Here is a 26,248-nt window from a genome sequence, read left to right as displayed (position 1 = left end):
GCGCATCTATCTGTCATAAAAGCGCATCTATCTGTCATAAAAGTCCATCTATCTGTCATAAAAGTGCATCTATCTTTCATAAAAGCGCATCTATCCGTCATAAAAGCGCATCTATCTGTCATAAAAGTGCATCTATCCGTCATAAAAGTGCATCCATCCGTCATAAAAGTGCATCTATCCGTCATAAAAGTGCATCCATCCGTCATAAAAGTGCATCCATCCGTCATAAAAGCGCATCTATTCGTCATAAAAGTGCATCTATCCGTCATAAAAGTGCATCTATCCGTCATAAAAGTGCATCCATCCGTCATAAAAGTGCATCTATCCGTCATAAAAGTGCATCCATCCGTCATAAAAGTGCATCTATCCGTCATAAAAGTGCATCCATCCGTCATAAAAGTGCATCTATCCGTCATAAAAGTGCATCTATCCGTCATAAAAGTGCATCCATCCGTCATAAAAGTGCATCTATCTGTCATAAAAGTGCATCCATCCGTCATAAAAGTGCATCTATCCGTCATAAAAGTGCATCTATCCGTCATAAAAGTGCATCTATCCGTCATAAAAGTGCATCCTTCCGTCATAAAAGTGCATCCATCCGTCATAAAAGTGCATCTATCCGTCATAAAAGTGCATCTATCCGTCATAAAAGTGCATCCATCCGTCATAAAAGTGCATCTATCCGTCATAAAAGTGCATCTATCCGTCATAAAAGTGCATCCATCCGTCATAAAAGTGCATCCATCCGTCATAAAAGTGCATCTATCCGTCATAAAAGTGCATCCATCCGTCATAAAAGTCCATCTATCCGTCATAAAAGTGCATCCATCCGTCATAAAAGTGCATCTATCCGTCATAAAAGTGCATCCATCCGTCATAAAAGTGCATCCATCCGTCATAAAAGTCCATCTATCTGTCATAAAAGTCCATCTATCTGTCATAAAAGCGCATCTATCCGTCATAAAAGATTTATTGTCCCAGCTCTATTCTGACATGTCTTCATGCTGTTCATAGACTTGAAGAAAATGCACGATCACGTTAACAATGTGTCTGTCGATCTTCCTGCAGTTGATTCATCTGGAGATCAAGCCGGCCATCAGGCATCAGATCATCAGGGAGCTGCAGGTCCTGCATGAGTGCAACTCTCCCTACATCGTGGGTTTCTACGGAGCGTTTTACAGCGACGGCGAGATTAGCATCTGTATGGAGAACATGGTGCGCTCAGAGGCTTATATTGTCTTATACTGTTATTCAATGGACCTCAGCTAACAATGAACAGTTGAGTTTTTATTAACTAACATAAACAAATCTTGAAAAAAAATGTCTTAACTCTTTCCCCGCCAGCGTTTAAAAATAAAAAAAGTTGACAGCCACCGCTTTGACCATTTTCACAAAAATATAATAGCCCATAAAATATTTAGTTTTATGACTCTCTGAGCATGCATATAGCAAAAGAAAGCTGATTCTAGCTTTATCAACACTTGGATATGGGTAAGTTTTATAACAAAAGCAACATTTTGAACAAAAAGCTGAGAAAAATCATGTTTTTGTGAAAGACCAGATTCAGAGCGAGGCTCAAAAATAGATGGAGGAGATTGAGTCCATCAACATGATTCGCAGTCCTGTAGCTCATCCTGGGTCCACATCTCATTCAGGAACATTAGATAGATTTGATTTATATGATGTTTAATATTGATGATCACGTTATTTTGCATATGGATCTGCTTGCATACAATGGCTTGTTTTACTGCCTCTTCCTCGTGTGTGTTTTGATCAGGAGATTCTGGGTGCGTCTCAATCAGCTCCCTAGTTCACTAGTCAGGGCACTGATCAGGGAGTCAGCCCTTTGACGTATGTCCTGATCAGTGCCCTGATTAGTGAACTAGGGAGCTGATTGAGACACAGGGTCTGTACTCATGCAGAAAATGCGTAATAGCGCCCCCTAGCTTCTGACAGTGAAAACACTGAAATTTCACTTTTTGACCTGGAAGCGTTTTCTCACAAATAACGGAAAATTACGTATTTTGGCGGAGAAAGAGTTAAAGGCATGAAGTAACAAACTAACAGAACCTGATCATGTTGATTGTGATCGTAATGATTGCCATTGACCATCTGAAGTTTTCATTTTTTAAGTGATCTGTTAATTGCGCTTTTATTTTGCGGTTCCCTCGCTGACCGGCGTGTGTTTGGTAACTGTTTTGCGTGTCTCTGCTCGTCCACAGGACGGAGGATCTTTGGATCAGGTCCTGAAAGATGCTCGCAGAATTCCAGAGGAGATCTTGGGAAAAGTCAGCATAGCTGTAAGTGTAAAAGGGATAGTTCACCCAAAAATGAAAATGTGATGTTTATCTGCTTACCCCCAGTGCCTCCAACATGTAGGTAGGTGTCTTTGTTTCTTCAGTAGAACACAAGATTTTGAACTTATAATGCTAGTTGCAACCGTTGCAGTCTGCTAGTCATATAATGCATGTGAATGGGTCACAACTCTATGAGAGCAAAACAAACCAACAAACATGCTTAGACAACATGCACAAAAACCCTGCTGCTCCTCACGACACATTGATTTGTTAAGACACGAACCGATCGGTTTCTGTGAGAAACACAACAGAATTTATGTTATTTTTTACCTCATATCCCGACGAGTCTCATCAAGTTTTCCCATCGGCAGTAACTTCCGTTAGGTGAGGTCAAAACCGACACGATCATAGATATATATATATATATAGACAGTGATGCCAGTAACGCGTTACATAGTAACGCGTTACTCTAATCTGACTACTTTTTTCCAGTAACGAGTAATCTAACGCGTTACTATTTCCAAACCAGTAATCAGATTAAAGTTACTTATCCAAGTCACTGTGAGTTACTATTTTAGTCATTTTCCTTTGTAAAAACCGACAGCTTATCAAAATTCTCAGCCCGAGTCCGGCTGGAGCCCGTGTTTTTTATTTATTTATTTTACTTTTTACATTGTTGCAGCCATTAAAATAGTTCAGTTTTGTTTTTAATGTCAAAGTAGTTATTTTTCGTTTCGTTTCTTTTTTATCCTTATTTAGAACAATGTTCAGAGCAATTTTTTGTTTGTTAAATTAAAGTTTATATAGGCAAGACAATTCAAGAGTTGGTTTGAGAGACTCATGCGGTTAACTCACTGGGTCGTCACATAAAAAAATTAAAACTTTAATTTAACAAACAAAAATTGCTCTAAACATTTTTCTAAATGAACTCAATAAAGAAATGAAACGAAATATAACCACTTTGACATTAAAAACAAAGTAGGCTAGTTATTATACCACCACAAAGGCATTTCTGACGAGCTGAGGCAGGCTGGTAGATTAGCCTATTGCTCGCAACGGCGCTCAAAACAACGAAACGGGCTACACAATCTAAAAAAAAAAAAAAGGACATGCAGGTTGTCTTATAGCCTACCTTAGACTTCAGCAAAATTAATATAAATCCGATCTTCAATTCCCGCGGTATAGCCTATGCTCATTTAACGGAGTTTACATCAAAGCAAAAGATTCTAGCATTTTATTCAGCAGCCCATTTCAAATTCAAAGATCGCAATATGAGAGAGAGCGACCTAAGCACTGGTAAGATCATTAGTCTCATTAATTTATATTGAAGATGATTGTGTTTTGTGTGACTTATTTTAAAGTTTCATTAACGGCCATTTGCGTTGGCTTGCTTTACTCATTTGCAGCGATGTAGCAGTAGCACCGTCATATCTATCTGACTACACCATAACACGCTCTCACACATTTATTTCTTAATTATTTGCCAGGAGTAAAATTTACACATGTGGTTTAAACAACCAGATATATTTACATTTGTCCGGTTTAGTTTGAAATGCTTTCATGCACCTTCTGAATCGGTTTGTTTGAGTGATCAGAATTAAATACGTCTCGAAAGACTCTCGGAAGGCATTTAGGCCTAACGTTACTCCTGGTTATTTCGCAATCAGATAGATACCTGCTCAGAGAAAACGAATGAAGGAACCGGTTGTAAAAAGGCCATAACTCTAGCAGCTGCACTGAAGAAACGGACTCTTTAACCCTGCGCGAGCCATTTCTCGACAGTGGCGCAAGCTATCATGGTCTCATGTTGTTTCCACCAGCACATCTCATTGTTCATTTTAATTATTAAAATAAATATAAAACGAAGGAGAAGCCTAAAAAAGGGGCGTAAAAAAGTCGGGGCCGTCAGGCTCTGCCATAAATGCAATAAAGTGTGTTGCCAAAAACGGTTGTCATTTCTATTTTGAGGCGGCAGGGGTGTTGTCGGCAACTCCTGAATGTAACTAATAAAGTAACTTGTAATCTAACTTAGTTACTTTTAAAATCAAGTAATCTGTAAAGTAACTAAGTTACTTTTTAAAGGAGTAATCAGTAATCAGTAATCAGATTACTTTTTCAAAGTAACTGTGGCAACACTGTATATAGAACCTCATTTGTGCCTGCGCAGGTCGATCGAATGAGGAATCTACATGGTATATATCTATGATCATGTCGGTTTTGACCTCACCTAACGGAAGTTACTGACGATGGGAAAACTTGATGAGACTCGTCGGGATATGAGGTAAAAAATAACATAAATACTGTTGTTTTTCTCACAGAAACCGGTCGGTTCGTGTCTTAACAAATCATTGTGTCGTGAGGAGCAGCAGGGTTTTTGTGCATGTTGTCTAAGCATGTTTATTAGTTTGTTTTGCTCTCATACGAGTTGTGACCCATTCACATGCATTATATGCCTGGCATGCTGGCAGGGATTTATAAAGTGCATTTTTTTTCCGCTGATCTTATGAAAAATTACAAATACATTACATAAGGATATGAGACTGAATATTTAAAACAAATAAGAAATTGTGTGTGTGGACACACACACACACACACTATTAAACATGAAATTAAACCGACGACAGGTGACCGTCTTAATGAGTGAGTCATTTAGTCAAATGATTCGTTCAAACGACTGATTCATTCATCATGAATGAGGCAGTTTATGAATGAGTCATTGAATCTTTGACTCAAACGATTCGTTCAAAACATTGAATCATTCAGTAATGAAGCACGGCTGTGTTGCTGTGAGATGCGCTGTGATCTTTCTTTGGATCTATTTTCGCTGCTGAAACTGAACAAAAACAGTCAATATTGTCTTAAACTACTTGTTTATTGAACTGTCATATTATGAAATCAGTCACGTTTTGAATCGTGATGGTATTCAGGAAGATAGCACTCTTGGTTGTGTAATGTTGCTTAACTGTATCATATGTTATAAATATAAAAACTATGATTACAGCAGTGTGTTAACTGAGTTTGGACAAGTGGACAAGCGTTAATGTCAAGCCTTGGGTTTGGAACTAAATTCATTTTTAAATCTGACTTTTCCCTTCAAACAGGTTTTAAGAGGTCTCGCTTACCTTCGAGAAAAGCACCAGATTATTCACAGAGGTAAAGAAAATAAAGTATTGAATCTTTCTAAATATCTGTATCTGCAAAAGAGTGCATTAATAAGACATATGCCCCTGTTTTTCACAGATGTCAAACCTTCAAATATTCTGGTAAATTCTCGCGGGGAGATCAAACTGTGTGACTTCGGCGTGAGCGGGCAGCTCATCGACTCCATGGCCAACTCTTTTGTAGGAACACGCTCGTACATGTCGGTACGTTTTCAGTTTGTGTTGGTATTTTTAGCCAGGATTATATATCATTAGGGGTTCTTGTCATTAGGAGATTCAAGAGCGTAGTCTACTGTAATTGTTAGAATATCTAAGGATCAGCATTGTCTCCTAAAAATGATCGGGCAGACCAAACCGTAAGTCTTAGAGACTTGAGACTTTAATGGGTAGTAGTACTCACACTGTCTACAACGACACCAAAGCTCATCCCAATCCGCCTGATGGTGGCGCTACAGCGACCAAAAGCACGTAATATTTCATAACTCCTTAACCGTTCATCGCATGCTCAAGTGTTTTATTGACTAAATGTTGGGGTATTTTGGATTTTTCGAAAAACCGACTTTTACGAACTAATCCTAGGGTTTTCTCCCGATCGGAACCGAACCAGCACAGATAGATGCGTTCAGTGCTTTGTCGAGACTGCTTTCCAAGATGGCGCCTGTCCGTGAACGTGTAATGTACTGTCTTTATAAAGTATCTTCTTCTTAAACTGTTTGTACTCTTACAAAGTTCTCAACGCTTCGGTTTGCATGCAGGGACCCTCATTATGCTGCCGTGTTAGTGTGAGGCTATTTTGAGCCTTGTTAGTGGTATTAACTAGCGATTTAATTTCACTTATTCCATGCCCCATACACTCGCGTTATAAGCTAATCTGTTTTTAGAGATAAAACTCTTTACATTCGATTTTCATGAAAGCGCATCCCAGAGAACGATCTACTCGCTAACCATCTGTTAAGTAGGTAAATTTTTCATCGGAGTTGACCTTTAACTGCTATTGTCATTGTGTGTTTGTGTGTGTGTGTGTGTGTGTGTGTGTGTGTGTGTGTGTGTGTGTGTGTGTGTGTGTGTGTGTGTGTGTGTGTGTGTGTGTGTGTGTGTGTGTGTGTGTGTGTGTGTGTGTGTGTTCAGCCAGAGCGGTTGCAGGGCACTCATTACTCGGTGCAGTCAGATGTGTGGAGTATGGGTCTCTCTCTGGTGGAGTTGGCCATTGGCCGCTATCCCATTCCTCCACCGGATGCCAAGGAGCTGGAGGGCATGTTCGGCAGGGCGATGATGGATGAGACACACAGTACCTCGCCTCGACCCAGACCCCCGGGCAGACCCGTGAGCGGTGAGAAATTATTTGTTTATAGATGGCAGCACAGTCTTTTTTGGATGTTATTAAAAGTGTAGTGTGTATTTTCTGCGCTACTGGCATCACCAAATGGAAGATTCGGCTCTTTGAGTTTTACACTACTGGTCAAAAGTTTGAAGTAATTATGATTTTTTTAATGTTTTAAAGTAGTCTCTTCTGCTCACCAAGGCTGCTTTTATTTTATTAAAATACAGTAAAATTGTAGCCTTGGAAAACCCAGACAACTTCCGGCAAATTTAGATTTGCTCTGCAAGTAGTCTGGCAAAGAGCCCATCCAAGCCCATTTCTAATCCGTCGAAATCACGGCACCAATCAGAAACGTTGGGGCTTTACACGAAGACGACAGCGCAGTGACGGTGAAGCAGATTTTGTACATTTTTTAAGATGGATGCCGCCGTGGAACATCACTCATTTAATCAGCTATCGCGTCTGTTTTAAGCGATTTAAACTTTTCCTTTTCGTTAAAACCGGAGCAAAGAACAACACTCGGCTCCAGATGTGGATTACACCGGCTACTGTGATGAGGAGGATGAGGAGTGTGATCATACACACACACACACACACACACACACACAAACACACACCTCTGGATCTGGCCTAACTGCGCTTATTTCCTCACACTAGATCTGCTAATCATGTAAAAATTGTAAATACATAACTAGCATATCTATGCTCAAGTCTAAAAAAGCTCAACACATCTAAAATGACTGAATTAAAGTTTGTGAGACACAATTTTCCAAAAGACTCCTCAATATTATTTTATTTTCAATATATTGCAGATCGCTTTCTAATCTCAACACAAACGCCTTCAGGGCGAATGCGATCAGAGCTCAATGTTTTCTGGTCGACCGTCAATCCGAGATGTTTCAGTCGCTCTGAGATGCTTTTAGGGTTTCCAAATTTGGCAAAAATGTTGATGGAGTGGCGGTGGACACTATTATCAGCTATTATCATATTTCTTTTACGACAACGGCAAAAGTCATCAGAAGCCATTGCAACATCTTCCTCGAAATCACAAACCGAGATTTGCTGTCAGAGTCTCAGATCTTTCTCCGCTCTGCAATCGTCATCTCCTTCATCGCTCGGATTGGTTTAGGTCTATCCCTACCCAAAGGCATCTGAGCGACGTCCGGTGGTGACGGCCCTTTGGAAATGATTTGTCTATGAAGCTTTGCCAGACCATAATTCAGTTACTACTGAGAATGGTCTAGTTTTAACCAGGCTAGAAAAAATTGTGAAATATTACAATTTATACTAGGTGTCTTCTATTTTAATATATAGTAAAATATAATTTATATTTGTGATGCAAAGCTGAATTTTCTCCAGTTTTCAGCATCACACAAACCTTTAGCAATCATTCTAATATGGTACCAGTTATTTTTGGTACTCATTTGGTAATAACACTTAATTTTTTTAATATTAAAAACTGCTTCATATTTTTGTGGAAAACATATTCTTTGATGAAAAGAAAATTCAAAAGAACAGCATTTATTTGAGATAGAGTCATATGTAACATTATAAATGTATTTTATTCATTAAAGTGACATTAAAGTATTGATTTAATTAATTATTTAATAAATAATGATCACAGGAATTAAATTACACTTTACTATATATATATTCACATAGAAAACAGCCACTTTAAAATGTAATATTTCAAAAATTTTACTAGATTTTGGTCCAATAAATGCAGCGTTGGTGAGTATATTCAATAAATATAAAAAATCGTAATTATTCCAACTTTTGACCAGTATTATGAATCGAAATAAATGAATAGTACTTGTATAATATTGCATAGAGTGCAGTATAATATTGCACCATGCCAGCAGGTGTCAGTATATTATTGTTAATAATAATAATAATAATTGCACCTTTCATACATGAAATGCAGCTCATAAAAAACATAAACATCAATTACATCACATTTAAAAAAAACAAGTTAACATATAATAATAATAATGTAATACATAGAATACTAGTTAAAAGCAATACTAAAAATGTATGCTTTTAGGTTTCTTAGGTTTAGGTAAATAATATGTAATGTTGTGTAACAGACAGCTGTTGTATGGGCTGTTTATGAAGACATTATAAGCTCCTGACCCTATAGCCAGTGAATGGATGTGCCTGTTCTCTTTCAGGTCATGGGCCCGTCATGGCTATATTTGAGCTGCTGGATTATATCGTCAATGAGGTGAGAGTCTTTCAATCACAGGCTGGGTATAATCCAATACAAAACACTGAAGGCCATGTTTAATGTGTCTGAACTCACAGAAGATTCACAGTCCAGGACTCAAAATGGTTTTTAATGCATGAATGTGCAGAGTAAACGGGCAGATATATATATATATATATATATAACGATTCCTGACTCTTCAAGACACTAAATAATAATAATAATAATAATAATAGATTTTATTTATAATGCACTTTTCATTCCGAAGAATCTCAAAGTGCAACTCAAATACTTAAATATAATAATAATAATTATTTGTTTATTTAGATAGACAAATAGCGCTTTTATATAGCGCTTTTCAATTAAATATGATACTGATGCTGTTATTAATGATTTATGAGTGTATAAATACTGAGGTTTTCTGTGTGTTATCCATCAGCCGCCACCTAAACTGCCTCACGGCGTCTTCACACCTGATTTCCAGGACTTTGTGACCAAATGGTGAGTTGTGTGTGTGTGTGTGTGTGGGCATGTTTTTGTGAAATATCAGACAAATGTGTATAAACACATGTATAATACCATGGGTATAACACGGGTATTACAAGGAGAGGGTGAAATATGAGGACATTACCCATGTCCCCACTTTTCAAAAGGCTTATAAATCAGACAGGATGTTTTTTTTGAGAAAGAAAAAATGCAGAATGTTTCCTGAGATGGGTAGGTTTAGGGGCAGTGTGTGTGTGTGTGTGTGATGGGTAGGTTTAAGGGCAGGGACAGTGTAAGGGAATAGAAAATACAGTTTCTACAGTATAAAAACCATTACGCCTATAGAATGTCCCCACATTTCACTAAAACAAAAGGTGCTGACGTCAGTGCTGAAGTGATCATTGCAGCTGATATTCTTTTCTTTCTAGTCTCATTAAAAACCCTGCAGACAGAGCGGACCTGAAGATGCTGGTGGTGAGAACATGTTTCTTATGCTTAAATGCAAAATTATATGAAATCAGAATTAGTTTTATAATAAATGCACCTGATCACACAGTGTTGATTATTATTATAACTATTGTAACCATAATATCCACCATAGTTAGGGCCCTGGGATTTACAAACATGGATGTGATCATGGAATAAAAACAGAAAACATGATTTAATTTTTTGATGATTAAATACAATGCAGGTCAGTGCACTTAAATCAAGTCATGATATAGACTGACTGTTACGGCATATCATAAAAGCACAGAAACTCAAAGATCTTCAACCTGTCAAAATAAAAGCTCATATAAAGGGAAATTTTAAAAAGAAATAAATAAAAATTAGCGCTGTCAAACGATTAATCACATCCAAAATGAAATTTTTTATTTACGTCATATATTTTATGTAAACACAATGTTATTATGTAAATATATAAATACACATGTATATATTTAAAAAAAATATTTATATATAAAATATTTATGTTTATATATATATATATATATATATATATATATATATACAGGGATGTAGTGGAGGCTAAACGCACGTAAACACCATTTACGCACCTCCCAAAATTCAGAAATAGCGTTTACCCACCTCCAAAGTGCGTTTATCCACCTCTAAATAGATCATTTTACTGACTCGGATCTTTGAGTCTCGTTCAGCAAAATTAACCAATCGTTTCTCTTCCCGTCTCTATGGGACTGACAGGAAGAACAAAATACTCGGATCTTACCTGTCGATTCAGAATCAGAACAATCAGAACCCATAGGCTATGTTGCGTAATGCGCACGTGCAGTCAAAACAAAGTGAACAAATCACTCTCTGACAACTCGGTAGTCCCGAGTCATATTAAAGATTCGTTCAAAATGAACAAATCAGTCTCTGAGACAACTCGGTAGTCCTGAGTCATATTAAAGATTCGTTCAAAATGAACAAATCAGTCTCTGAGACAACTCGGTAGTCCCGAGTCATATTAAAGATTCGTTCAAAATGAACAAATCACTCTCTGAGACAACTCAGTAGTCCTGAGTCATATTAAAGATTCGTTCAAAATGAACGAATCATTCATGAACGACACGCAACCAAGATTCAAAAATGGATATCCAGAAATGTTCAAAATGACAATTATCCATTTGTAGTACATTTAATGAGCTTGTGACACTTTTCAATCACTTTTCAAGTGGACAAAGAGGCACTCTGGACATTGTTGTGATATTAATTAATCACAGGCAGCTGGTTTAATGAGGAGAGCATGTCGAAACCCTGTAAAAAAGCTGTAATGATGGAGTGTATTTTGTGTTCAAATAGAACATTTTTGGTTTTATTGTTTTTATAGTTTAGCAAAATCGTCTGTTAATGTCGGCAGCCATTAGGCTACACTTGTGCAAACTACAGTCCAACTTATATTGTCTTTCTTCTGTTGATTACAGAAACTGAGTTTACTTTAAATTAAAATATGTGGCACCAAATTCATCCTTCTGTCGTTAATCTGCACCTGCCTCATTAGCAATTGGCAAAAACTGAAATCGACAACTATTTAGATAATCGATTAGTCGGCTTAAGTAATTTTTTAAGACAACAGTCAAATTCTTTGATTCCAGCTTGTTTAATGTGAATATGTTCTAGTGTGTTCTCTCATATGTGCTCATATTAGCCACCTCGTATTAGTACGCATTGCCGTGAGATCGGGCTGCATACACCGGTAGGCAGTGGCCCACCTTACCGGGACCACGATGCAGTCACCCAGAATTTATAGTTTACCCACCTCTTTTTTTACCACTACACCTCTGTATATATATAGATAGACATGCAAATATTTCTTAATGTACTGTTATGTATATATAAATACAAACAAACACACATATATATTTAAGAAAGATTTGTTATTTATATTATATATATATATATATAGTATATACTAGGGATGTCAATTTACCTAAATTTCCATGATCGATCGTCGTTTAAATTAACAATCAATTAATCAATTAATCGATACCCTAATACTGCGATTTGCATCTACAGCAGTGCCTTATAGCATGACGGTGTGCAAACGCTGCTCATAACGCCATGTTCCTCACCAAATGAATGAGAGCGGGTATTAATCTAAATGAAGGGCTATAGGATTGCAAAATGAGTCGATGGGGTTGATCCTTTAATTAAAGGACTTATTTAATAATCAAATATAACAACATGTCACCAACGCCGCCTCAGATCTGTTATTTCGAATGTGTGGACACACTCTTCCTGGAACAACACGCTGAAACGCCGCCTAAACCCAATTAATTCAAAACGATTTATTAAAATAGTGTTCTCATTAATCTTATGTAATATGACAGTCCCAATCAAAGTTATTATTAGTTGTGCGTTGCTGTTTGAGCTGAATGAACACTGGCACACTGAAGATCTTTGCTAGCGCGTGATTTAACTTCCTATATGAGATTAATCAGATATATATATAAAATAAACAAAATATTACAAATTATATCTGCCCAAAATGATGCGAATGCACAAGTGAACTTATGGAATAAAGTTGCGTGATATTAATATTCACATTGGGTGACTCTTGTTGTGCTCGCGCTCTTTCTGGAGCAACGCCATGAAACACAACTAAACCCAAATCATTCACACAGTTTTATTACGAATACAATAGTGTTCTCATTATAATGTTATGAAATATGACAGTCATTATTAGTTCTGCATAGCAGAAGATGATCACCTGCACGCATTACTACCGTGTTAATTCTTAACCAAATGCATCCTATTTGAGAGAAATAAAATAAACACAACATTACAACATACATTTGCACAAAACAGAAGGCTGCGAATGAACACACATACACACACACACACACACACACACACTTATACATTATGGAGGTGTGACTCCAGCTGTAAAATGGTCCCACACAGAGCTCCGGCGCGCTCGCTTCGTTGTGTCTGCTTTAGTGTTTCGCGGTTGAGCTTCACACACACGCATGACCTTGCTTAATTGATGATTGATAAGTTTCATCGATTAAATGTATTACCGACAATTTATCGATCATCAATTAATCCTAAATATCCCTAATATATACATGCAAATATTTCTTAAATATACATAAGTGTGTATTTATATACATAACAGTACATACACATATATTTACATACACTATATTTAAGAATGTATATACTGTGTATATATAAAAATAAACATAAATATTTTATAAATAACACATTTTTCGTGTGTGTGTGTGTGTGTGTGTGTGTGTGTGTGTGTGTGTGTGTGTGCGTGTGTGCGTGTGTGTGTGTGTGTGTGTGTTTATATACATAATAAAAAAGTATACACAATACACACACATTATGTAAACACAAACTTTTATTTTGGATGCAATTAATCGATTTGACCGCAATAATACTATAATAATTATTCCATTTGATTGTTTTTATGAATTAAATTAATTAGACATGCTTTTTGATTATTACAACTTAATTAATCCATTAAAAATGGAAGATGGAAAACTTTGAATTTGGTTAAAATAAAATCTAATTTGAGGAAAAAATAAAACGCATTTCTCAGGGCCCTTAACATGTCATCTTTGTTAAACTTTTAATAAAATGTTAAATTGGATACGTTTCATGATTTCAATTAATTAGACTTAATTTAGATTACAAAATGTTGTATTAAATCATTAAAAATGTAAAGGATATCATAGGGCCATACGTGGATAAAAGCACCTGTCGCCGGACATTATTCACTGTGACTTTACTGGCAGAATCATATATTGTTTTATTCACCAAACTGCGATATAAACTGCAACACACTTGATCTCTTTCACAGAATCACACGTTTATTAAGCGCTCGGAGGTGGAGGAGGTGGACTTCGCTGGATGGTTGTGTAAAACTACTGGGCTCAACCAGCCCAGCACACCCACACAAACAGCTGAATGACACGCACACACACACACACAATTCCCCTACACAACACCAACGTTTACAGCGTATCTGATGGAACACGTGCAGAGCTGCTTATTTTACACACATGGAGGATCTAATGAAACATGACACGGTCAAAACAAACATACAAGACGTTTTGCTGAAAGAAAATGAAGCCTGTTTTTATGACTTTTTTGCATGTGTGTGACGTTTGCCCACAAGCTTCCCATTACTGAGAAAAAAACAATGATACATTATTAAATTCTGTATATTATGGTAGTGTTTGTTACACTGCCTTTAAAGGACCTATTATTATGCCTGTTTTCAAAGTATTCCCTCATATTCTCCATTGTTGCGGCTCCTCTCTTCCCAGTCTGTCAGTAACTCTCTTTAGTTCCTGTCTCTATAAAGCCCTCCTTCCTTCCTCCTTCTCTGATTGGTCGGCTGGAGCAGTGCGTTGTGATTGGTCAAGCAGGGAAATGTCCCGCCCCTCACCATAACCGCTAGTTTTAAAACACTAACTAACTCAGACAGGCCCCGCCCCCTTCATTATGCATATGAATTATTATAATGAGGAATATTGTGACGGGTCGGAAACTCAAGACTACAATGGAGGCGTTTCAGGGAGTCTACTAGTACTTAATTAAATACTTAATTATTATGAAAATGACACTGCAATAAAAATATAAATGTTCCTAAGAATAAGCTTCATTTTTAAGCAAAACATAATTTCATGTGTTTTTCGCTTGATTTATGAATTATGACCTAAGAATGTTTCCGTCAGATTCGTCACATCCCTCTTGATCATGTGTAATGGATTTATATATGCCAGGAAATCACCGTTATAATTATTTCTGTATGCTCGTTCTTGCGTTTGCCACAAACTTCAACTACAGACAGTTGTTGCTTTAAGGCTCTCAATAAAGCGATTGTAGAGGGGATGAACGTTTTCTGCTTTTCATTTTATTTGTCCGTTGTCTTTTTAGATTAGAAAAATAAAAAGTGTACAGTAGTTCAGACTTAATATCAGTTCTCTGCTGTTTTAGATTTTTTTAAAAACAAGCGTTGTATAAGACTAAAATATATACACCGATCAGGCATAACATAATGACCGGTGAAGTGAGTAACACTGCTGATCTCTTCATCACGGCTCCTGTTAGTGGGTGGGATATATTAGGCAGCAAGTGAACATTTTGTCCTCAGAGTTGATGTGTGTGAAGCAGGAGAAATGGGCAAGCGTAAGGATTTGAGCGAGTTTGGCCAGATTGTGACGTCTAGACGACTGGGTCAGAGCATCTCCAAAACTGCAGCTCTTGTGGGCTGTTCCCGGTCTGCAGTGGTCAGTATCTATCAAAAGTGCTTCAAGGAAGGACCAGTGGAGAACCGGCCACAGGGTCATGGGCGGCCAAGGCTCATTGATGACCGTGGGGAGCGAAGGCTGGCCCGTGGGGTCCGATCAAACAGACGAGCTACTGGAGCTCAAACTGCTCCAGAAGTTAATGCTGGTTCTGATAGAAAGCTGTCAGAATACACAGAGCAGCTCAGTTTGAGGCGTATGGACCAGTCAGGGTGACCTCTGACCCCTGACCCCGCCGAAAGCACCAACAGTGGCACGTGAGCATCAGAACTGGACCACGGAGCAATGGAAGAAGGTGGCCTGGTCTGAGGAATCACATGGATGGCCGGGTGTGTGTGTGTGGCTTACCTGGGGAACACATGGCCCCAGGATGCACTATGGGAAGAAGGCGAGCCGGCGGAGGCAGTGTGATGCTTTGGCCAATGTTCTGCTGGGAAACCTTGGGCACAAATGCTCCAGGAATGGTTTGAGGAGCACAACAACCAGTTTGAGGCGTCGACTCGGCCTCCAGATTCCCCAGATCTCAATCCAATCGAGCATCTGTGGGATGAGCTGAACAAACAAGTCCGATCCATGGAGGCCCCACCTCACAACTTACAGGACTTAAAGGATCTTCTGCTAATATCTTGGTGCCAGATACCACACCACACCTTCAGGGGTCTGACTCAACAGGTCACCAAAAGGGGGACAACCACAATATTAGGAAGGTGGTAATGTTATGCCTGATCGCTATATATAAATGAATTTAAATAAATATATTAGCGTTGCAGTTTCTGCGGTGTTTTGCTGTGAAGCTGCATGGCGTTTCCTTCCACGCTGATACCGCTCCGGTCCCTCTTTCAATGTAAGTTTTTTCACTTGTTTTATCTAAAAAGTGCAATACTAATACTGAAGCTCTGACTACAAGTCTTATAACTGTTTGTATTAATGTCCCTCAGAGGAAGTGTTGAATGATTTCCTGATGGTTCACCAGTTCATAAATGGTAAGAGTTTGCCAAATGTCATACCAGTGATAATTGTGCCATATTTTCAGTAATATGCTCAGATATGAGGGAAGCAACAGCTCATCACGGCCATCAGGGGGCAGTACAAGTCAAAAAACATTCAACTGAACTGGTTTTGTGATGTTGCACCAAATATCTTCAAATAATACCATGCTTATTTATTTAAGATATTTAATATATTTATTATATATTTAATATATAAGATATTCCTTCATTTCAATGTTTTCGAGCTAAATTCTGTGCAAACACCCTGAACATGTGTCCAGCATCAATGATGGTTGATTGTTTAGACCAGAATTGACCGGCTTCTACATGACCCCTCCTAGTGTACGAACCCTTTGAGCTTTCGGGTTCATCGTCACGCATGCATGTGGAATGCTGGGGGTTTATTTGACCATTTTATATTATATTAATATTTCATGTAAGCAATAAACCCTGTGACTATAGACAGCCTATATTCACTAGAACGTTATTTTATCAATCAAAATGATTGGTTTTCTACCACTAGTAGATTTGTGATACGTAAACTAATGTTACTAGTTGGACATAATGCAGTAACTTCTAAACAAATGTAATATAATAATATAGCTGTGAGCAGCAGTTATCAGGGTTCAAGCGTTTAAAGGCATTTATGCACGTGTAAAAACATATTATGTTTCCTTTAGCAAGCCTGTTACCATCTAAAGAATTACCATAAATATGTTTTTTACATTTAATCATTTAGCAGAAGCTTTTATCCAAAGCGACTTACAAAAAAGGGGAGAGTAATAGAAGCAACGAAACAAACAAGGCCAACAACCTGTAAGAGCTGGAAGAAATCTCAGTTAATTAGCACAGTACACAAAAACATTTATTATTATTTTTACACGTTTTAAAAACACAAACTGCTTTTTAAAGCTTTGTAGCAGTTAAAGCGTCACCTATGGTCCGATCTCTATTAAAGTTGGCGTGCTTCTTTAGAGTCATGTGCTGCATATACTCACTAATTTTTGTGAAGTTCTGAGCTTTTGTTTAGGATTTATTAGCTTTGAGTATATTTAGCCACACCCGTTTTCTAAATGACCATTTTGCTGAGTATTGACCCAGATAACTGCACTGGTTTTATTCAGATATGAGCAAAAAACCTAGGACTATAAAAAATGCTGGGTTGTTTAAACCCAATGTTGGGTCAAATATGGACTAACCCAGCAGTTGGGTTGTTTTAACCCAGCGATTGGGTTGTTTTAATCTTGCGGTTGGGTTAAATATTTGCTTAAGACAACCCAACTGCTGGGTTAGTCCATATTTGACCCAACATTGGGTTGTTTTTTACTAATAATTTTTTAGTGTGTAGTTCGCAAAAGTAATTTTTAACATTAATGAACATTGTGTGTATAGCCCCTTTCTCACTGCGATTCCGGCAAATACACGGATAATGTGACCCGGCATTTGTTCCCGGGCCGCTAGATTTGGTCCATTCACACTGCCAGCGAAATACCGTAATATGTGCGCTTTCACACACAACCCGTAACGGTCCTGGGTCGATTTGACACGTGACATCCTGATGTGACGTATAACGGCGAGCGATCTCCGCTTCAGCGCGGATAGTAAGGAGCTCCGTGGCCTCGACTTGTGTCCGGTTTGCGCTCATTTCTGCTTGTTTAGTTTTAGTTTCTTTTGTATCCGAACACTCTCTGCGTTTAAAACACCGACGAGCTCTTCTGGCACTGCAGGGTTGTGTTATTGAAAAATAAGCTCTAGGAGTCGCACGATAACTACGCACACGTTGCGGCATTAGTTTCGGCTTTTGTTCACACAGAGCTTGTCCCGGATCGAATCCCGCAATGTTACTAGGTCCCCGACCCGGGTCGAATTCGGTAATCAATCCCGGGACGTGGTTGCTTTCACACAGAAGGCGACCCGGCAATTTTCCAGGAATATTGCGGGTCCGACGTGAAGTGTGAAAGGGGCTTGTGTGTGAAATACCGCACGATTACAGAGGCATAAAACTTGCTAGCACCAGCAAGTGGCTGATTTCTTCTTACAGACCTCCAGGGCCTGAGCCGAATATTCCCAGCGGACTTACCGTGTCTAATAGGTGCTCAAACTTCATTGGCTGATGGCAGCCATGTTTTTAGAGATACGCTAATGTCCTCATAGACCATCATGGCACCTTGGACTAAGCCACTGCATGCCAATTTTCAAGTCAATCAGACAAGCAGTTGGGAGGTTACAGACATTTTCATGTTTTTTTCTGTTATAGCGCCACCAAGTGGCCAATCATCACACTTTTTTTTCTCCATGTGACCTCAGACTTGAGCTCATACACGTGTACCAAGTTTGGCACAAGTATCTCGTTCCGTTCACAAGTTTTGTTTTGGTAAAATGCTACAAGTTACAGCCATTTTGGTAAAAGTGGCCCCGCCCACATCAAACATTTTGGCTCCCAGTAGCGACTGTGAATCAACATTCAACTTTTTTTGATAAATATTGATATTCACTCTCCAGAGAATATGTCTGCACTGGTTTGGTTCCAATCAGGCAAAAAATCTAGAACTTGTTCACAAAAGTAGATTTTACAAAAAATAAAAAAATAAACGGTTTAGGAATTAATGAGCCATTACGTGCTTTCGATGGCTGTAGCGCCACCATCAGGCCGATTGGGCCGATCTTTGGTGTCGTTGTAGCCGGTGTGAGCACTACCAGTCCTCAAAGTCTCAAGTCTACGGCTTACGGCTTGCTCTGCCCGATCACTTTTATGGGAGAATGCTGATTCTTGGAAAATGTAACAATTGCTCTTAAACCCCTAATAATATATTAATGTGATCAGACACCCTCTCCACATCATTACTGCATTTGAAACACATTGCAAAAAATGTTCATCCTCAGTATTTCTGTCGTGTTTTCCAGTACAAATATTTAAACATTCCTACATTTACTTGAGAAGAAAAATCATGCTTTCTGACAAATATATCCAGATTAAGTGAGTTTATACTTAAAGGTTAAAAAAAAATGTCCCTTTGAATTTCAATATTTTTCTAACCCGCTAATATTTTTTACTATCATGGGGCCTCCATGGATGGGTGGTCCAGTTCTGATGCTCACGTGCCACTGTTGGTGCTTTCGGCGGGGTCAGGGGTCACCCTGACTGGTCCATACGCCTCAAACTGAGCTGCTCTGTGTATTCTGACAGCTTTCTATCAGAACCAGCATTAACTTCTGGAGCAGTTTGAGCTCCAGTAGCTCGTCTGTTTGATCGGACCCCACGGGCCAGCCTTCGCTCCCCACGGTCATCAATGAGCCTTGGCCGCCCATGACCCTGTGGCCGGTTCTCCACTGGTCCTTCCTTGGAGCACTTTTGATAGATACTGACCACTGCAGACCGGGAACAGCCCACAAGAGCTGCAGTTTTGGAGATGCTCTGACCCAGTCGTCTAGCCGTCACAATCTGGCCAAACTCGCTCAAATCCTTACGCTTGCCCATTTCTCCTGCTTCACACACATCAACTCTGAGGACAAAATGTTCACTTGCTGCCTAATATATCCCACCCACTAACAGGAGCCGTGATGAAGAGATCATCAGTGTTACTCACTTCACTGTTATAATGTTATGCCCCTATAGTCTATAATGTATCTTGATTTAAGGATGTTTAGATGCGTATTTGTGCTGGAAAACAAGACAAACACTGAAGAATAACATCTTTTTTTTTCTGTGCATGACTCATAAATTCATAACATGCTCTTTACGGATTTATTCAGCATTACTGGCCTTTCCCCTCAAAACCGGCTGAACGCGTGAAGGTTTTGGCCTGGTCTGTGATTCTACGAGCGACCCGTGATGTGGCGCGTCAGGTTTCACAGTGACTGTGTGTATTCATCATGTGAGGAATAAATAGACAGGGTGACTTTAAACCCTCGCTCACTGCCGCAGTCAGACGGCAAACTCTGCAGTCATTAATATGCAAAAATGCAAATGAGTGGGTAATTAAGAGCAGGAGTTCCACAGAGGCTCTTTGATTGCTAATGAATTCTAATCTGCAAGAAAGGGGGGATGGGAGGACGGAAAAAAGAATGAAGAGAGACGGTGTGAATTCAAACCTCGGGATTTTTTTGTCCTCGGTTGACGGCCAATGGAAACAATCGAAACTAACCTGAAGTAAACACTACTGCAAGACGACAGCAAAAGGGTGACATTTAGAAACACACTGCATCCGTATGCAGATTTAATGATGACGAGATTTAATATTAAACAGTGCTTTCAAATTCTAACCTACACTGCAAAAAATGCTCTTCTTATTTAGTATTTAGTCTTGTTTCTAATCTAAATATCTAACAATTCTTAAATCAAGATGCATTTACTAGATAAGTAAAATGACATAAGATGTCAAAATGAAGTGAGTTTTTGCTTAAAAAAGGAAAAATGATCCGCCAATGGGGTGAGAAAAATAATCTTGTTTCTGATTGGGACGGAAACAAGATTTCAATCAGAAACAGGATTATTTTTCTCACCCCATTGGCGGATCATTTTTCCTTTTTTAAGCAAAAACTCACTTCATTTAGACATCTTATGTCATTTTACTTATCTAGTAAATGCATCTTGATTTATTAGATATTTAGACTAGAAACAAGACTAAATTACTGAATAAGAAGAGCATTTTTTGCAGTGTGAAATCATGACCAGGTCTGAATTGAGTTTGTATGTCAGATGTTTAATCAGGTTCAGGCCTTCAGTATTAATTATTTATAGTTTAGATGCATTACTTAATAAGTAATGATAAATGATGTTCCCGTGAGGCCTTGTGTGTGTGTGTGTGTGTGTGTGTGTGTGTGTGTGTGTGTGTGTGTGTGTGTGTGTGTGTGTGTGTGTGTGTGTGTGTGTGTGTGTGTGTGTGTGTGTGTGTGTGTGTGTGTGTGTGTGTGTGTTTTGCAGGGCCTGTCGCCATCTGACCCTCAGCGAGTGGTTTTTGGTGTCTTGGCAAAGCCTGAAACTGCAGCATATGTGTTGCAAAACCCAAACGATGTCATATTACCATTTTGGCAAGCCGTGACTTCACATATGCACACGGAGACAGAGATGTTGTTTAGCGCTCCCCTGACGACCGCTTCTCATCTGTCTCTCTCTCCGTCTATCTCTCACATTCTTTCACTTGCGTGGTGGACTAATGTAAGCAGTGCATGATATTAGACGCAGAGCGGCTCTTCTGCCTGTGTTCGAGGAAACGATTCCAGTTTTTAAATCTATTACTGTGAGAAAACACAATCATTTTATATGATCCTAAATCAATATGAACATGGGACAAATCTTTCACATTTCAAAATCATGTTTGGGATATACAGAAGGGGAAGACATTTCAATTTGAGACGGATTCTTCCTTTCCACAAGCTCTCACTCTCACCCCTATAGATAGATAGATGGATGGATGTGTTGGTCCCCCTTTTGCTGACCCGTCTCTGATGGACTCCACTAGACCCCTGAAGGTGTGCTGTGGTATCTGGCACAAAGATGTTAGCAGCAGATCCTTCAAGTCCTGTAAGTTGCGAGGTGGGCCTCCATAGCTCGACTTGTTTGTTCAGCTCATCCCACAGATGCTTGATTGGATTGAGATCTGGGGAATCTGGAGGCCGAGTCGACGCCTCAAACTGGTTGTTGTGCTCCTCAAACCATTCCTGAAGCATTTGTGCTTTGTGTCAGGAGCATTATCCTGCTGGAAGAGCCACAGCCACCAGAATACCGTTTCCATGAAAGGCTGAACATGGTCTCAGCAATGCTTAGGTAGGTGGAGCGTGTCAAAGTAACATCCACATGGATGGAGGACCCAAGGTTTCCCAGCAGAACATTGGCCAAAGCATCACACTGCCTCCGCCGGCTCGCCTTCTTCCCATAGTGCATCCTGGGGCCATGTGTTCCTCAGGTAAGCCACACACACACACACACACGGCCATCCACGTGATGTAGAAGAACACGTGATTCCTCAGACCAGGCCACCTTCTTCCATTGCTCCGTGGTCCAGTTCTGATGCTCACGTGCCACTGTTGGTGCTTTCGGCGGGGTCAGGGGTCAGAGGCCACCCTGACTGGTCCATACGCCTCAAACTGAGCTGCTCTGTGTATTCTGACAGCTTTCTATCAGAACCAGCATTAACTTCTGGAGCAGTTTGAGCTCCAGTAGCTCGTCTGTTTGATCGGACCACACGGGCCAGCCTTCGCTCCCCACGGTCATCAATGAGCCTTGGCCGCCCATGACCCTGTGGCCGGTTCTCCACTGTTCCTTCCTTGGAGCACTTTTGATAGATACTGACCACTGCAGACCGGGAACAGCCCACCTTTTGTTTGTTAAATACAGCTGTTGTTGTGTCACAGAATGTAGTTTTAAGAGTTTTTTAGGTGAGAATGTAGTTATTTACTAGACCTCAACTATGTGCCTCGTATATAAACACAGCGCCTGTTTTACAATCTGTTCAGATGCTTTCGCGGATGTGGATTCCACTCGTACCAGATGTGAGCAGGTGTTGACCCCCTACCTGATTGATTAATCCTAACCCCTCCCCCACACTAATAATCTGGCAGGGGGTCAGAATTTGGCCCAGCACCGGATCTAGGCCAGATATATCAGCATGGCAGTGATTAGTCTGTAGGCACGAGCCCTTATACTGTTCATATCCCTCATGTCTTGTGTTGTAAATGTGCAATTAATGAAATGCAAAAGAAAGTATGATTATGGTTTCATGAATGTTTTTACCCACCAGTTTTGGGGCTCCTAACTCAGTCCTGACCGTAAAGAGTGTGTTGTGAAAGATTTTGAGTCATGGTTTATGAGGAACAGTGATGTCATAGTGCCTGATCATTGGCTTTCTGAAGTAATACGAGTTAAATGTTAGTTAGATCATCACAGAAAAGTGTGAATGTTGCTTTTTTTTGTTTTATGAACTTGTTTCTTTTAATTTAGACTACCCTAAATGTAAACAAAACTCTGCTGGGATTTCTATTGCCCAGAATGCTTTGCCATGACACTCAAAAAGGAGAGACGGTAAAAACATTAATGAAACCATAATATTAAAGGGGCGGTGAAACACTCAGGTTTAGTCAATCTCATGTCAATCTTGAGTACCTATAGAGTAGTATTGCATCCTTCATATCTCCGAAAAGTCTTTAGTTTTATTATATTTATAAAAGAAATATGGGCTGTACCGAGTCTTTCCGGAAAAAACTGAGCGCCTGGAGGCGTATCGTGTGGGCGGAGCTAAAGAATGACGAGGTGTATCGTGTGGGCGGAGCTAAAGAATGACGAGGTGTATCGTGTGGGCGGAGCTAAAGAATGACAAGGCGTATCGTGTGGGCGGAGCTAAAGAATGACAAGGCGTATCGTGTGGGCGGAGCTAAAGAATGACGAGGCGTATCGTGTGGGCGGAGCTAAAGAATGACGAGGTGTATCGTGTGGGCGGAGCTAAAGAATGACGAGGCGTATCGTGTGGGCGGAGCTAAAGAATGACAAATGCGTGCAAAGCGGTGACGTCCTCAAGCGTGGAGAAGCCCATCGCTATCTCAGCTAATACAGATAATGATCCAGAATCATTCGGAGACTGAAATAAACGGAACAGGAGAAGCAGCAGCAGCAGGACGTCCGTCTCTGTGGTATGGACTGTATTTAGTGGCCTGTCAACATTTGTGTGTCTTTACTCGCAGTTTATGAGGACATAATTCGGTTTATGGACTATTGTATGCGACTAAACCTTAGCAGTAGCAAGCAAAACGGTTTTGCACGTCAGACTAGTGTAACGTTATACAGAGAACAGCAATGGAGTCCGTTAGCGCATTTGAATGACGAAGCACGCGATCGTGTCGTTTACTGATGTTTACTCACGCGACGATAGCCGACAGCACAGACATCTGAAGCAGTTTAACTCACCGGCTGCTTCCAAAGCAGGACCGAACCTTTATCGCTGGGACCGCTCCGTCAAAAACACACTTCTTTGGTATGATTTGGTGAAGTCCTGACAGCAGTGACCGTGGAGATCCACTTTGAGACGCGACTGAAGCATTTCTGCGTTCAAATCGGTTCAAATGCAGCGCTGCCTTCCCAGAATGCTGTGCTGAAGCGTTGAAGTCGCTCGACGTCACCCAGAGGAATAAAGTGGAGCGCGGCGCGGACTATAACCGACAGAAGTGTTCACGGACGACTGGATCTGCAGCTGAGAGTGTGTATGGGCGTGCGTTTCCTCTCTCGCTCTAGTCGCGCGCGCGCACCCTACCGGGAGAAGAGCCCGTACGGCCCATACAAGGACCTTCCGCTCTATTAACGTCAAGCCGACCCATACTCGAAAAAAACTCTCCGAAACTTGTGAGAAACCGGAAGGAGTATTTTTGACACAGAAATACTCCATCAAACGTCCAACATTAGTTTTTGAAACTTTGTCTATGTTTAGGATGGGAATCCAAGTCTTTAACAGTGGAAAGCTCAGTATGCAGGAAACAGCATTTCACCGCCCCTTTAATAAATATGTATAGTTTTTTCGGGTTCTCGAGTCATATTGGCTCATTGCCTCTTTCAGCTGTGTGATATTCCTCCAGACATGTTCACTGTTTGTGGAATATACACTCAAAAAAATTATATGTTGGATTTTACTTAATTTTTTTTGACAACAGGTTCCTCGTAACTGGGTTATTTTGAAATTAATGAACAATGTTTATTTCAGTAAACTTAATGTAAGGTTAATTCAATGCCATTTAGTTAAATCAGGTTGACATTCTTAATTTTGATCAAAACTATGAATTATTCAAAATGAATATCAAACATGAACCATAACAAGTAATCCAGTTTAATTACAAATTTACCAATGTTATCGAAATAGAAAATCTTTTACAAAATCTTATTGGCTAGCGAGATGATTGTACATCCATGGCATTCCCAAAATAGCTGTTTTTATTATTAAAACGACTTTAATTGTCCAGATTTATATTGGGTTTAGGGTTTCATTCATGTGACGAGTGAGCTCAGTTTGAGAACGGATTCATGCTAACTGTTTTATATTGTTATCATCATTTAACAAGTGCTATGCTAATGCTATCAAGACATTGTGTTACCAATTAGCAAGGTTGCGTTTATTGAATTGGCTAGTTAAACCGGTCAATTTTCCACTTCTAAAAATGTGAGATTGCTTGATATTTTTAAGTTAAATGTATGAATTATCTTACTCAAATATTTAAAGTTCAGAGCAATTAAAATCTGCAAGTTCTGCTTACTTAAACCTCCCATTTCTTAACTGATTGCCTCCATTTTTTTTTTAGTTTAGCCAACTTATTTGGTTTTACAGTGTGGTCAAACGTTGTGTAGACTTTATTCAATAGTGAAAGCTACTATTGTAGGTCTTTAATTGCACTGATAAACCTCTGCTTTGATACACACTTCACTTCCTTTCCTCATCAGCGGCTCAACCGCAGAGTTGCACAGTAGCGTGTTTTTCTCAGTCGCGTAGAGCTACTGTAACCTGAGCGTGGGTGTTCAGACACACCGGCTCTCCCCAAAAACACTCATCAGGGGAACCCTGAAACCTGAAGCCTGAGCCAGCGACAACTGCCCCGAGAGAGGCTGATCAATCTCTGCCTGAATGAGCCTCTGAGATGATGCTCCAGACGTGCATAAAGCTGCTGCTTCAACAACTGATGCATCGCCATCACCTGCTGGAGTGGGAAATAAAGCCCAGCCAGATCTGGAGGGGGGCGGGTCCTGTTAAAACCAGCACAGCTAACAGGAAACCTTCCCGGAACGTTCTCTCAACATTAGGAACAAACATTCTTCCAATAACAATAGAATGTTCAAAGTCGTTGGCTGAGAATTCTAACGAACATTCTGTTGATTTTCCGCTCATGTGGATGGAATGTTCATTCCTTCATAATGTCTTAGCACACACACACATTATTTACACGTTGATAATGTAACGTTTTGTTTTTATGTTGTTAGTTTTGGAATGTTCAGAACATTGAATGTTTGCCGAATGATAAAATGGAATGTTCTTCCCTTAAAGTTTGTATACA

General features: G+C 39.6%; 1 protein-coding gene across 2 annotated transcripts in view; it reads left to right on the top strand.

Moving 5' to 3' along the window:
* map2k2b (mitogen-activated protein kinase kinase 2b) overlaps positions 1-14,817 on the top strand; it is a 28,152-nt gene extending 13,335 nt beyond the window's left edge. For both annotated transcript variants that reach the window (XM_067452883.1, XM_067452881.1), the window contains 9 exons: positions 1,069-1,215; positions 2,223-2,300; positions 5,399-5,450; positions 5,538-5,662; positions 6,587-6,788; positions 8,951-9,003; positions 9,425-9,486; positions 9,900-9,945; positions 13,781-14,817. In XM_067452883.1, coding sequence (XP_067308984.1) covers positions 1,069-1,215; positions 2,223-2,300; positions 5,399-5,450; positions 5,538-5,662; positions 6,587-6,788; positions 8,951-9,003; positions 9,425-9,486; positions 9,900-9,945; positions 13,781-13,891 — 876 coding nt within the window. In that variant the 3' untranslated portion in view covers positions 13,892-14,817. The remainder of the gene's footprint in view (positions 1-1,068; positions 1,216-2,222; positions 2,301-5,398; positions 5,451-5,537; positions 5,663-6,586; positions 6,789-8,950; positions 9,004-9,424; positions 9,487-9,899; positions 9,946-13,780) is intronic.
* Positions 14,818-26,248: the final 11,431 nt, after the last annotated feature.

Source organism: Pseudorasbora parva, chromosome 9 (assembly GCF_024679245.1).
Source record: "Pseudorasbora parva isolate DD20220531a chromosome 9, ASM2467924v1, whole genome shotgun sequence".
Classification (NCBI taxonomy): Eukaryota; Metazoa; Chordata; class Actinopteri; order Cypriniformes; family Gobionidae; genus Pseudorasbora; species Pseudorasbora parva.
This window is presented reverse-complemented; position numbering and strand designations above follow the sequence as displayed.